We start from the raw sequence: 13,740 nt of genomic DNA, 5'->3' as shown, positions 1-13,740 counted from the left end.
GCTAATCATGGAGAGAAGTCCTGGTGAAAGCCAATGTGCTGCAGATGTTTCCAAGGACTCCCAACACCAATCCCTACTGTAAGGCAACCTCTGGCAGCCACTTTCAAATCCCTTGTGACAAGCTTGCCCCTTAGCCACAGCTGACTAGAGCTACCAATAGAGCTTACAACAGCTGGAAGCCAAATCAACCAGACAAAAAGTTGAGAATCAGTGAAGCATACCACATACACCAACAAGAATTTGAATTAGGAAGTTTGAAGGTCTGAGCATTAAACAGCAGGAACAGAAGCTTCAAGGCCACAGAGCACCTTAAGAAAGCCAATCACAAGGAGACTGCAGTTCTAGAGGGCCAGGAAACTCCGGAAGTGGAAAGAGAAACCTAGAGAGCAGAAGGGCAGGCAGTGCCTTGGAGGAATACTTTCTAGCCCAGCTGCTCCAGTGTCCACAAGGCTGGACCAGCTGCTATCCCTGGGTCCTCCTACAGACTTGCGTGAGGTTCCCAATAATTCCGTTCTTATGTGACTCCTTGGAAAACCATCTCCTTCTCCACATCTAGTAGGAGTTCTTTAACAACAAACTTCAGTTATGACTTTTAACTACATCTGAAGATGCTTTTCTTCAATGTTTGAAGCCCCTGACCAAGAGGCCAGAACAGAAAAACCCTGTGTCCACTCAGGCTGTGAACCTCTAGGGACCCCTCCTGGGTGCTGATCTTTACCTAGATTCCATATGGGAGATTTGGTCTCGAGAATACAAAGTTCCATTACTCTTGGGTACTCAGCTTCTCTTGCCTCTGGGGTAGGGATTTGGGCCTGCACACTCTGATCTGGGACCCTGTGCTTTCAGAACAGCCAAGGCTGTTTGGGGACACCCAATGTTCTCAGGGTGAAAGCACATCCCTATCTTGACTGGTCTACCCCTCACAGCAGCTGCTGGTGGTCAGCCACAGGGCTGTCCTCCAACCCCTGTGATTCCCAGTGGCTTAGCCGCCCTGGCAGCAGGATGCAGGTGTACTGGTTGCTGCAGCTTTAACAAGGCTCCAGTCAAGGTTCTGAGCTTGGAGAAGACCCATTGCCTCCAGCCTCATTCACCACACTCCATCTACAGGGAAAGTTTCCACTTTCCAGGTGTATTTCCTGTTTTCCTCCCAAACTTCTACTCCTACTCCTCCTTTGAATCTTCTAATTTTAGGGAATCCTAAAGTGCTAATTTTTCTCTCTCAAGTTCTACCCTTATCCCGTGTCTCTAGAAGGAACAAGGGCAAGCTTGCCCAAGGTCAGGGGCTCAAGGGATATGCTAGGACACCTAAGGGGGATTGGCGCCTGGTCCCTGGGAAACCCTGCTTCCCAGTCTGGAGAGGATGGCTTCTGATGGCTCTAGCCCCTTCAGCAGCTGTGTCATTCAACACTGAGGGGAACTTATAAGCTGCCCTCCTGATCAGAAAGTTAAGTCACCCATAGGGCAAGGGACCTGAACACTGTATGGGGGACAGCATTAACTCAGGCAGAAGTGTCGGGGTCCAGCCTGTGTGGGTGTGCCATGGGACCCCAGGGCAGTTGCCTCTTCTCTGGCTGGTTTCTTCCAATGAGGTGCACAGGTTACAACCTGTGCTACCAACCTCACTGGGTACTTTCAAATGATCCCTTCCCTGGGTTAAGGACTTCTGACCAGACTCAGCCCAGCTTCACTCACTGGCCTTGAACTCCTCAGTCCCCACCTTGGGCTGGGGATGTCATACTGCCAGCCCTAGCTGAAGGTTGCCCCATGAAAGTGCTGATGGGTGCTTCTCAGCTAACCCAATCTGTTGGACAGGTGACAGGCTGAGCTGGCTACTGGCTCAGGTGCTATTTGCAGCTTTTATGGGATCCCAGTAGGAGCCCTGGACTGTCCTTAGCCAGACCGGACTTGGTCTGAGTACCACTGCAGATTAAGCATTGCTCATGGCAACCACCTATGGCACACTAATGACTCCTCAAACACTGTACCACTAACTGCTCCCTAGCCAAGAATAACTTTTAGCTAGCCTATGCTCTCCTCAGTCTGATTCCTGCTCCACATTATCTGGAGATTCCAGCGCACACTTTACCCTCCTATTCCCTTCTTCAGACCCATTTCCCCTAGCAATAACCTCCATGGATTGGAGTATTAGGCTTCTAGTAGAATTTCAAGCATTGTACAGAGGAGTTACCATCCACATTAGGAGAATATAGTCTTCCAGGGAGGCCCTGGTGATACCCAAGTGAGTATGTCCCTTAAACAGGGCTGGTTGATGGGATCCTTGGGTGGCCCAGCGGTTTGGCACCTGCCTTTGGCCCAGGGCATGATCCTAGAGTCCCGGGATCGAGTCCCACATCAGACTCCCTGCATGGAGGAGCCTTTCTCTGTGTCTCTAATGAATAAATAAAATCTTAAAAACAAAAAAAACCAGGGCTGGTTGAGTAATATGCCAAAAGCAGGCATTGGGGCAAATCAGACCCCACTGTCTGCTTTGAGAGCCTAACACTCTACTCTCCTGGTCTAGATTCTGAAGAAAAATGAGAAACTGTAGTAGTCTAACAGGCCACCACATTTGAAGATCAACAGGACAATGCAGTCCAGGTTATTCTAGAATATGGAAAAGTCAAACAGTAGCTGTTAAAGTTCACTAAAGATTGTTTGCAGAAGTGTTAAGACAGATTTAAAACTCAGGACACCTGGGTGGCTTAGCAGTTGGGCATCTGCCTTTGCCTCAGGTTATGATCCTAGGATGGAGTCCCACATCAGGCTCCCTACATGGAGCCTGCTCCTCCCTCTGCCTCTCTGTCTCATGAATAAACGAGTGAAATCTTAAAAACAAAAATTAAACCTCCATTATGGTTCGTCTGTTTTGCTAAAATTCTAAGTAGATTTCAGGAGAATATTTTCATATTGGTCTTTTTTTTTTTTAAAGATTTTATTTATTCATGAGACACACAGAGAAAAAGAGGGACACAGAGGGAGAAGCAGGCTCCACGCAGAAAGCCTGACATGGGACTCGATCCCAGGTCTCCAGGATCACACCCTGGGCCACCCGGGCTGCCCCCTTCATATTGGTTTTAAACACATCTTTAGCTTTGCAGTGCACAACAAAGTGGTTGAGCACAGGAATCTGGTGAGTTACCTTGGGACAATACTAGCCATCTCAGGATCACTGGGAGGATTAATGCAACAAACCCAAAATGCAGATAGGTGGCTCCTCAGCATCAATACCCTTCTGGATTTTCCACTCTTTTAGAAGGCCAGTTTTCATTTCTAAGTTATCTTCAGGTCAACGTGCTTACTGCAATGGAGTAAACAGTGGGGGCAATTGCAACATACACAGCCTGACCTAAAAAGCAATAAGCATTACGTTATAGAGAACACTCCTTTCCCTTCTTTGACTTCTAGGTTCGTAGGTTCATCAATTTCAGAGTGGACTTGTTTGGAATGCAATCTCTTATTTCCCTTTCTTAAACTAGGCATCTGTTATAGAATTATATACTTGACATTTCAATTTCCTAAAGTAACCACCCATCAAGATGTCAAGAACCCAAATCAAGGCAGACCGTTTCCAGTTTGAGAGAGAACAAAACCTAAGGAAAGCCACTGACCCACAGTAATGAGCAGCATCTGTTTTCTGAGTGGGACTGGCAACCATGAAAACATCCCAACACATATCCAAAGCATTAGCTACAAAACACAGGAAAGTTCAATGCTTCGATCTTAATAAAATAAGAATCTAGATTAGTTTTAATATTAAAGCAGAGACAAAATATAATTTTAACATTGTTTTAATCAAGTAATGTAGCTGTTTGAAACAGGAAATTTTAAGACCATCAAATAGATCAAAGTGAAGGATTAATTTATTAGGATAGCCTCTATGGATAAAATTTCTATTCCGTGGATTTGAATTCCATTGGAAGTTTGGCACCAGACTGAATACTAGTCTAAGCCAAAATTTTCTCTTTAGTGTTTAGAAGCCCCAAACAGGTTTTCCTTCAGGTTAAAAGAAAAAAACTCCCAAACTAACAGAACCTCATTAGCTTAACATTATGTTGAATGCAACTTGGCTTGAGTCATCCCTATCTCCCATAGAATTTTAGATGAAAGCAAATTGGCCTATGGCAAAGAATCTCCAACCTAAGTGAGATGTAAATTTACAAAAATTTCATCTCTTTGGTGTGACAAAACACATTCCCTCCAGATTGGTGCTTTTGCTTCACTCATTAAAATCCATCAAAAGGCAGGGGGGCGGAGGACCAAATCTGTATGTCTCCAGTAAGATTACTTGATTTTACCTCCTTGAAATATCCAGCTAACAAGATTTTCGCATATCAAATGTTTGTATAATTTCCAATGTGAAAAATTCTTACATACATTAAGGTCTCATTATAATCTTTGAAAATGGATGACAAAAGAAAAAGATGCTGCAAGACAGTGTTCCCAATGAAATTAACCCTTTGGATTGTTGATTCCCAGTGTATTTTGCGGCAAGGAAGAAATGCAACAGGTTTTTCCCTTAAAGATGATTTCTCAGATAAAGCCATAACCCATACAGTTAGTTGAGATCAGCTAACTGAGCAAAGAATTCATCAAGTTATTCCCAAGTCTAAACACCTCAGGATGGGCTGGGGTCAGGCCCCTGATCACCTGCATTCAGTGGCCATCATCAGACTTCTTGGGTGTCTGGCTATATTCAATGTGAAATAAAGAACACCTTCAGTCTTACACCAAAATATAGGCTTTAACTTGAAGTATGCTTTTAGCTTTTTGTCTTGTTTTGCTTTAAATAAGACATGGGGGGGGAGGGGATCAAGTTTGAGACACAGGAACACTTATTTTGGCAAGATAGCAACCAAAACCTAAAAAGCATAAGCTATTATCGACATGTAAAAGGCATTAAAGAACAAACCATATTATCAAGAGGAAATCCACAATGAACAAAAGATACAGTATGCCTTAACATTTTGAAACTAATTCAACCATAAGAATAAAACTTGAAAAATTATGCTCAGTTTTTGCTAGAGATTTAGTGCACCTTTTCCTGCTTCCCCCAAATAAAATCATAGCTTACTATATAATCACATCCTAGTTTCAGAATTTTCTTAGTACAAAGCAACAGCTACATACACATAAAATGCTTGTTTGTTAATGTAATAATTCCCCTGGCTCATCCAAACGTGCAATGCACATGACTCCAAAGACTACAATTTGGGGTTAAGTATACACGAACTGAAAAAACACAATTCAAGTTTCAAAACCTGCTCTTAAAATTATTTATAGGACACTCAGGTCATTTTCACTTCTCAAGAAGATAAAGATGTTGCACTGCCATTTTGATGATCAGTCCACCTCAGCATGGAAAGAATGTACATTACCATATGCCAATTTGAAGGACTGAACACTTGAAAAGTACTATATTTTTCAATGGCTGATTAAGATAATTACAAGTAAGCTTATGTTTACATTCTGCTGAGAACATCTTTACAGTCTCAGCATCTAACAATATCTAACAGGCTCCAAGAATCCTATCAGGTTAATGGTGGTGCAGTATTTAAAAAAAGGAGCCATTTCAGCTTAAGTCATTCAGAGCCAATATCTGAAGAATGACCAAAATCAAATCTTTATTTAACTGTATACATGTGATCCAAATGTGTCCACCACTAATTTTTCAAAAAGAAACATGCTATAAATAAGCAAACTATATCTGCTCACTGATATGTGTATGGACTCCCTAGATGTCTTGTTGGGCTTAATTACAGACCACTCACAGCAATACATTTTTAGTAGAAAGTGTAGCATGATGTTAAGCCATTTTAGCTTTTGCACATACATGTTGCACTTCTGGCTGATGATGCAGAAAGATTCGCAGCATTACACCGTTAAGCTGGGCTGCACCCACCCCTTTAAATGGCATCAATATCAATGTCATCATCCTTGTTGTCAGACTTCACAGCTTCAACTTTAGGTACACTGGCAGTCTTCGAATACACCACCTGATAAAACAATTTTATTGATTGTGTTAAGTCTGTATCCTAATAAACCTATCTATAAAAACAGCAATACAAATCAATGGTCAACAAAGAAAAAACTACCCCTTTTTTTTTTTTTTAAGAAAGTGTGTGCAAATGGGGGTGGGTGAAAGGGAAGAGACCCGCAGGCTCCACACTGGTTTCAAGCAGGTCTCAATCTCACACCCTTGTGAGATCATGACCGGAGTAGAAATCAAGAGTTGGATGCTTAACCAACTGAGCCACCTAGGCTAGGCGCCCCACAGCTGCCATTTTTTCAAACTTTTTGTTAGATGAAAATGGAGTTTTCTCTCTCCAGTCTGATACCACCTTAATTCTTACGGACAAACTAGCACCTCTATACTCAACCGGCTGTTAACTAAACCCTATTTCCAATCCTGTTTAGGGGCAGGAGACATTTCCCCCAATCCTTTATATCAACACGATAATTTCCCAAATTATCAAGACCATGTTTTGCTCCATCTAAAAATTTAAAATTACCTGATTACCATTTCATAATCCCAAATCATAACGTAGTTTACCTCAATATTCTCATCTTCATCATCTTCTTCACCGCCAGAAGATTCTTCCTCTGCTTCCTTCAACCATTTTATAAATGGTTCTGCTTTGACACGAATCTCTTTGGCAAGGTCTTTTGAGACATATTTCTTAGAGGCCTAAAAAAAGTTCAATACAATTTCCTTAGTTGGAGAAATCTAAAAATTAATTTATATAACTACCTACACACTGAGCTCTTTGAAGGAACTGGGTCACATCCTAATCTTGACTCAACAGATACATGTATTCAGCAAACAAGTAACCAAGAATCTAAATACTTCCTTCCATTATTAGTAGAAAGTTGCCATTGTGGGAATCACCTATGAGTTATACCAAGGACTGCATTTCAATGTAGAAGAAACTTAAGTATCAGGAATTACTTCTTCCAAAAGTGCCCCAACAACTGATCTTCAAGAGGCTGTATCTATTCCCCACCTTTTCTGACCAGCTGATGATGACTTCTTCTTCCAACAGATCTGCATCATACATCTCCTTTAAGATATGGGGAATCTTGGAAATGAGCTGAGCTTGATGCATTGCTACCACACACTCCAAACCATGAAGAAGGTACCGTTGAGCTTTTTTGTTGTTGTGACAAAACTGGAAACAAACATGTTGATATTAACAAACTTTTATTTTTATTTTTTTTAAAATTTATTAATTTATTTATGATAGTCAGAGAGAGAGAGGCAGAGACACAGGCAGAGGGAGAAGCAGGCTCCATGCACCGGGAGCCTGATGTGGGATTCGATCCCGGGTCTCCAGGATCGCGCCCTGGGCCAAAGGCAGGCGCCAAACCGCTGCACCACCCAGGGATCCCGATATTAACAAACTTTTAAAGAAGTTTTAAGTATACTCATCTCTCAAAATTGTTCCTTAAGGCTACGGGCTTAAACAGTGGTTCAAGTTCAAAAAGTCAATGCATAAAATCTATGCATTACTCTCTAAGAGACTATTATACAGCATTTTCTACTTAGTCCTATGCTTGATAAGGTAGGTCAATTATCTCTCGCTTTAGGATGACAGACATCTTCCCAGGGTCATTCAACTCTAAATCTCACAAATTAATTCACTTACTCGTAGGAAATGGCGCCTGTATTTCTTAATTTGTTCTCTAATCTTCTCATTAAAAAGAACTTCAGTCAAAACAAGAGGACCCATAGCTTTTACATCCAGTCTTTCTGCTTCAGCAACAATTTCTTTGTCTGACGAGTCAATAATACCTTCTTCTTTCTTTTTCTGCAAATAAAGGGAGCAATTCAGCAAAATGGAGACACATTTTGCTCTAGAGATGCTCATTCCTCCCCGCTTTCAGACTTTTCCCATTATAGCTTCAGGATTTTTTAGTTAATATGCACATGCCAAAGATAGTACCTGGAAGCACTGCAAAAAGTAATTTCAGTAAATAAGTTTGAGTATTCAAAAGACATCATGAGGAAAAATTATGTGCCAGATCACAAATATAAAGTAATAAATATCTTAAAACCTCAAGACTTGAGGGTGATTAACAAAAAAATGTTTAGCTGCTCTTGAAGTTCTTACCTTCACAAAATCAAACAGAATATTGACCCGCTCTTCTACAGTCCTTTCCAAATCATCACTGAGTGTTAGAACTTTTGCATGATCACTGATTTCATCCATTCTTCGTCTTTGAGCTTCCTCAGTCGTATCCTCCCCCCAATCATCATCCTCCTCTTCTTCCTGTCAAGAACAGCATTGTTGTCAAATGCCTCAAAAACGCAAAAAAAACGGGATCCCTGGGTGGCGCAGCGGTTTGGCGCCTGCCTTTGGCTCAGGGCGCGATCCTAGAGACCCGGGATCGAATCCCACGTCGGGCTCCCGGTGCATGGAGCCTGCTTCTCTCTCTGCCTGTGTCTCTGCCTCTCTCTCTCTCTCTGTGTGACTATCGTAAATAAATAAATTAAAAAAAAAAAAACAAAAACCCCAAAAAACATTCCAGATTTCTAGTCACGTTAATGGCACTGGATTTATTTTCCATAAATATTGGACTTACCTACAGAACCAGGAACCCAAGGTATCATTGCAAATTTTTTAAAAGATTTATGAGAGAGAGAGAGAGAGAGGGAGGGAGAGGGAGAGGGAGAGGGAGAGGGAGAGGGAGAGAGAGAGAGAGAGAGAGAGAGAGAGGGAGGAAGAGCCAGAGGCGGAAGGAGAAGCATGCTCCATGCAGGGAGCTTGACGTGGGACTGGATCCCGGGACTCCAAGATCATGCCCTGGGCCAAAGGCAGGTGCTAACTGCTGAGCCACCCAGGGATCCCTGGTATCATTGCAGTATTAAAATGAAGATAGGGGGCAGACCCGGTGGCGCAGTGGTTTAGCGCCGCCTGCAGCCTGGGGTGTGATCCTGGAGACCCGGGATCTAGTCCCACGTCAGGCTTTCTGCATGGAGCATGCTTCTCCCTCTGCCTGTGTCTCTATGAATAAACAAAATCTTTTAAAAAAAATAAGTAAATAAATAAAAAAAAAATAATAATAAAATGGATGATAGGGACACCTGGGTGGCTCCATAGTTGAGCGTCTGCCTTCAGCTCAGGGTGTGATCCCAGAGTCCCAGGATCAAATCCCACATTAGGCTTCCTGTGGGGAGCCAGCTTCTCCCTTTGCCTGTCTCTCACGAATAAATAATAAAAATCTTTAAAAAAATGAAGATGACTTTCCTTATTTCTGCCCCCACTCAACTCAACTTTGGTGCCCACCACCCTCATCCCTGCACTCACCGCAGCATGTGGAGGAGGACTGATCTCATTTGGTGGTGGGGGTGGGGGCGTCTCACTGCTGGACACAGAACCATTTTCCTTGTCCTTGCCTTTCCGGTTTTTCTTTTCCTTTTCTTTCTTCCCTGTACCACTGTCACTATTCTCTACAGGAGAACAAAAAAAGAAACAAAAAATTTAATAGTTTTATCACAGCTCACTATTTCTCATAAACATTTAAAAACCTTGCTCCCTTCTGCTTTGGAATCTTCCCTTGAAATCCATATACATACACAACGCTACTTGTAATTCTAGTAGGATTTACAGACCAAATTTATCCACTATCATTTCCTATATAAAAAATTCAGGGTAAGAATGAAATGTCCCAGAATAGTAGAGGCATTCACTGTTCAGTAGGATTAAAATGAAGTGATGATGTCTCAGTAGACCAGATAGTGAAGGTTGGCACTCCTGACCCTCTCATCCCTCATATACCCAAATAACAGTACATCTCAAATGCACTTTAAGTAAAAGCTGGAACGTTGTTTAAGTCTATATAACAGTTGGTCTCATTGAGGAGAACACTGGAATAGGTTAGACTTTCTTGCTATAGCAAGCTCAAATTGTGTCAGACAACTTCCATCATCTGCCACAGAGTGTTGCTTGCAATGTTCTAAAGCCAGTTAGGCTTAATGAGTCAGGACCCTCGTTCACAAGAGTATTACAGGAGATCCTTTGCTGGAATTGCACAATTTGTTTTACACAAATCTATTTCTTCCTAAGTGACCAGTCTTAATTTGGCAGCCTGTTCTATCTTTAACAGTACATCTTTCAAGGTAACAGATCCAACAGATCAAGGCACAAAAATAGGAAATTCCTTATCTTCTAGTTTCATAGCAGTAAAGAAACTTCTGCTTTGTTTCCAGCAATCAATTGCTTTACTGTTAAGTTCTTACAAGTTGATCATAAAGACTCACCAGGTGGGTTTTTGAGAATGAACGTGCAGAGTTTATGATGTGTGTCAAGCATGCCTCGATAGCCACAGGCTTTACAAGAATTACCTATTGTTTGCTTCTTTGGATTGACATGCTGCCAAAAAAGGGGTAAAGACAAGTGTTATCTTTGCCCTACAATAAAATTTTGCAAAAAACAAAGTGTTGAAATACTTAACTATGTAATTCCAGCCTAACATACAAAATTGTTTTTAACAAAATGATCTACTTAGAAAAGCCAACATTGAAAATTTCTAAAAAATTTGCTGCTTTAATTTCCAACTAAATTTGCGATCTCTTAAACTAAATTTGGTAATATCAAAGGACTGATCACAAAAGCAGGTGTAGGTTTTCCTCTTTCTGACAAAAATCTCAAAAAGGACTCACCAGCTCTGTTTCAGGATTCTCACACTCAGGACAAAGAACAAATTTTTTAATGAATCCATCCAACATGTCTTGCAGCTTATTCGCCTCATGAGATCCATTGACAATGTAACGGTCATTCTTAACATCAAACTGGGTCTGTGCTCCCAGCTCACAACCAAAATATTTGGTGGGATCTATGGCGGGGTGGTGGAAGGGGTGGGGGAGAAAATTAAGTTTTTGACTGACTCACCCTCCTACAAATAACACTTTTGCTACTTCTACACAGCTAAAAATATGTCTTACTTGGGTAGTTTTGTTTACTAATAGCAACTAACACATCAGTTGGGTTTTCAAGCCCAAAATTCCACTTAACCCTGAAACAAACTATCATACAAGTCAATCAAGAGGGCAGCAGGGATGGCTCAGCGGTTTAGTGCCGCCTTCGGCCCAGGATGTGACCCGGGAGACCCGGGATTGAGTCCCACATAGGGCTCCCTGTATGGAGCCTGCTTCTCCCTCTGCCCCTATCTGTATCTCTCATGAATAAATAAAATCTTAAAAAAAAAAAAAAAAAAAAAAAAAAAAAAAAAAAAACCCAACTCAATCAAGATACACAGATTGAAGCTTGTCACGATCATATCCATAATATGCTTTTTCAAACTCCTCTTAAGAAGCATTACTTACACGTTGGAGGCCGATTAAGCGCCTTTGCAACGTCAACCATGTTGACTATAACTGTCTTGATACCATTTCCTTTGCCCTCAACCTAAGGAAAAAAAAAGCTTTAATTTTGCATTATCTACCTGAGGAGATGCAGTCTTTAACAATCTAGGAAGAGAGCTTAGGTTTCATTACTAAAATGAAGATCAGCATTAATTACCTTGGCAATCAGACGGGGCATCTTGTAGCGATAGAACTGGTCTGACACACTGCGGTTGACATTGACAGACATTTTGGCTTATTAGTGGCTTTATCAATAAGATGAAGAGATCTTTGATTGCAACTTTTTGGTATCTTCTGTCTGGAGAAGAAGGGATGACATAAACGACTGCAAGAGTTCTCGGTCTCTGACATGAAAAAATTTTCGCCACTGAGGCTGTAAGCTTCTTGCTTGTATGCTATGTTTCCCCAATACAGGTACCAATGGCTGCGCAACAGCTCTGAAAGAGAAAGGAAAAGCACACACAACCCCCAACGTTTAACGTGATTCCCGCAGGAGGAAACCTCCCTCCGCCTCCCAGTTAAGGACGCCTCGTTCTGCCACATTAGGAAGCATCACAGTTCACGTGAGAAGCTAACATTCTCCTCGAACACAGAACACCTGTCGCAATCTAAAGGGCCTCCAGCTGGGAGCTGCCAGACTTCCCACGACGAGCAGCCCGGCTTCGGCTGCCTGCCCGGGGTTTACCCCGAAGCCCACACCACCCGCCCGTCCCAGGGTTGCTTCGACGGAGCGGCCATGTTCTAACAACCGCCGTGGAGACGAAGGCAGACCCAGGCTGGGTTTTCGGACAAACTTCGCAGCCTCGACCCCCGGCCCTGCCGCCCCCCGGCTCAACACCGAGCGCGCCCCTGAAGGAGCCCTGCCCCAATCCGGGACTCGCGGTCTCGCGGGAGTGTGCACGGACCGCCGCCGCTCCGCCCCGTCCCCGCTCTGCGCGCAGTCAACCTTCGCTCCGGTGCCCATGGCTACCGGCCGCTCCGCCCGGGGCAGCGACCCCGCCATGCGCGCCGCGGGAAGCGAAAGCGCCAAGGGGCGCCGGCTCGGGCCGCCCCCGCCCCCGAGCGGGCGATGACTCATGAATGCAGCAATGGGGCCTGAGTCAGCCCGCGCGGCGCGCTCCCGCGGGGCGGGGGAGGGGCAGGGGCCCGGCGGGGAGGGGGTCGGGGCGGAGGGGCGGGGGCGCGGGCCCGGGCCGGGGCGGAGGGCTGGGCGGCGGGGGCGCGGGGCCCGCCCGCCCGAACTGCGCCACACGCGCGCGCGGGTCACGCGGCGCGCCGCCATCTTGTGCGGCCGCCATCTCCCCGCCGGCCCGCCCGCGGACTCACCGTTTTCGTCAAATAAAGACATAAACCCAACGCTGCTCGCCCGGGACTGGGATGAAGTGAGGCGCGTGTGAACCCGAGTCCGAGGAGGGGCGGCGGAGGCGGCGGAGCAGCGCAGCGAGCAGCGGCCGGGCCAGGCGCCGCCGAGCAGCGGGGAGGGGCTGTCCCAGCGACGTCCGGGGTCCACACCCTTCAGCGCCCGGGGCCTGGCGACCTGGCGCGGAGAGACGGCGCCGTGAGCCGCGGGCGTCGGGGCGCCTTCCCCGCCAGCCAGCGGCCCGCGGGGGTCGAGGGGGCGGGGAGGACTGGGGAAGGGGCGCGGGGCCGCCGCCCCTCCACCGGACTCACCTCTGGAATGTTCTCGCTCTGACTGAACAACGCCGCCGCCGCGCTCAAGCTACCCTCAGCCCCAGCGCCCGCCCCCCGCGCCAGGCCGCACCGCTCATTGGCCTGAGGCGCGCCCGAGCTCGCTCGTGATTGGTCCACGTGCCGCGTCAATTGCGTCTTTCTCCGCCCCTCCTGCTTCCTAAGGCTCCGTTCGCCGCCTCAGCCCGCCCCCAGTCCCCGGGTCCCGGATCTCTTCCCTTGCCCTCCCCTCCCCCGCCCGTCCCAGAGGCCTTCGCGGTCTCGCGAGAGCTGCAGGCCGCGGCGGGAGCTGGCCGCGGGGCCGCGCTTTGTCGGTTTGGGTGCGGAGGGGAAGATGGCGGTTGGCTCCCCTCCCCCGCCGCCTCGGCCTGGTCTCGTTCCCGCCGAGTTCCTCTCGCGGCGGGCGCGCAGCCTCGCCCGGGGGCGGGGCGGGGGACGTCTTCCCTGCCCTTTCCGCCCCTTGGGGGATGCCGGTAGCCGGGGCTCGAGGAGGAAGTTGTTCTTCCTCCCCGCTCCCTGGGCCTGGGCCTGGGCCTGGGCGGCCGGTGGTGGTGGGCGGGCCCGGGTCTTTCATCCTGAGCGCTGCCTCCTAAGCTCCCAGGCCGGGGTCCGGATGTCACCTCGGGGGGGGGCGGGGTCGTGCTGCGGGCCTGGGCCCGCCGGCCTGGCTCTCTCCCCGGCCCCCCGCC

General features: G+C 46.1%; 1 protein-coding gene and 1 non-coding gene across 4 annotated transcripts; both read right to left on the bottom strand.

Moving 5' to 3' along the window:
- Window positions 1-3,772: 3,772 nt before the first annotated feature.
- On the bottom strand, window positions 3,773-13,182 carry EIF5 (eukaryotic translation initiation factor 5). Of its 3 annotated transcripts, XM_038545814.1 has the most exons (12): window positions 13,034-13,182; window positions 12,689-12,899; window positions 11,520-11,799; window positions 11,324-11,405; window positions 10,661-10,833; window positions 10,259-10,370; window positions 9,306-9,448; window positions 8,109-8,267; window positions 7,644-7,805; window positions 7,002-7,166; window positions 6,551-6,685; window positions 3,773-5,993 (listed from the first exon to the last, which is right to left on the bottom strand). In XM_038545814.1, exons 3-12 carry the CDS (start codon window positions 11,589-11,591, stop codon window positions 5,904-5,906), a joined length of 1,293 nt encoding a protein of 430 aa, XP_038401742.1. In that variant the 5' UTR covers window positions 11,592-11,799; window positions 12,689-12,899; window positions 13,034-13,182; the 3' UTR covers window positions 3,773-5,903. The 3 variants fall into 3 exon arrangements, with proteins under 3 accessions (XP_038401742.1, XP_038401744.1, XP_038401743.1); XM_038545816.1 differs by lacking the exon at window positions 12,689-12,899 and having other exon boundaries at window positions 13,034-13,055; XM_038545815.1 differs by lacking the exons at window positions 12,689-12,899; window positions 13,034-13,182 and adding an exon at window positions 12,309-12,332.
- Window positions 9,823-9,946, bottom strand: LOC119873132. Its single transcript, XR_005363925.1, has one exon. It is a non-coding gene; the product is annotated as a small nucleolar RNA SNORA28 (small nucleolar RNA).
- Window positions 13,183-13,740: the final 558 nt, after the last annotated feature.

The sequence above is a fragment of the Canis lupus genome, chromosome 8 (genome assembly GCF_011100685.1).
Source record: "Canis lupus familiaris isolate Mischka breed German Shepherd chromosome 8, alternate assembly UU_Cfam_GSD_1.0, whole genome shotgun sequence".
NCBI classification, from domain to species: Eukaryota; Metazoa; Chordata; class Mammalia; order Carnivora; family Canidae; genus Canis; species Canis lupus.
Note: the sequence above shows the minus strand (reverse complement) of the source record. Positions and strands in the feature narration are given on the sequence as shown.

Coding starts and splice junctions, on each gene's coding strand:
- EIF5 (XM_038545814.1), bottom strand. CDS start 11,591: ATGTCTGTCAATGTCAACCGCAGTGTGTCAGACCAGTTCTATCGCTAC. Junction 6,686..7,001: donor TCATCAGCTGGTCAGAAAAG/GTGGGGAATAGA, acceptor AACTTTTTTTAG/GCCTCTAAGAAATATGTCTC. Junction 5,994..6,550: donor ATGAAGATGAGAATATTGAG/GTAAACTACGTT, acceptor TTGTTTTATCAG/GTGGTGTATTCGAAGACTGC.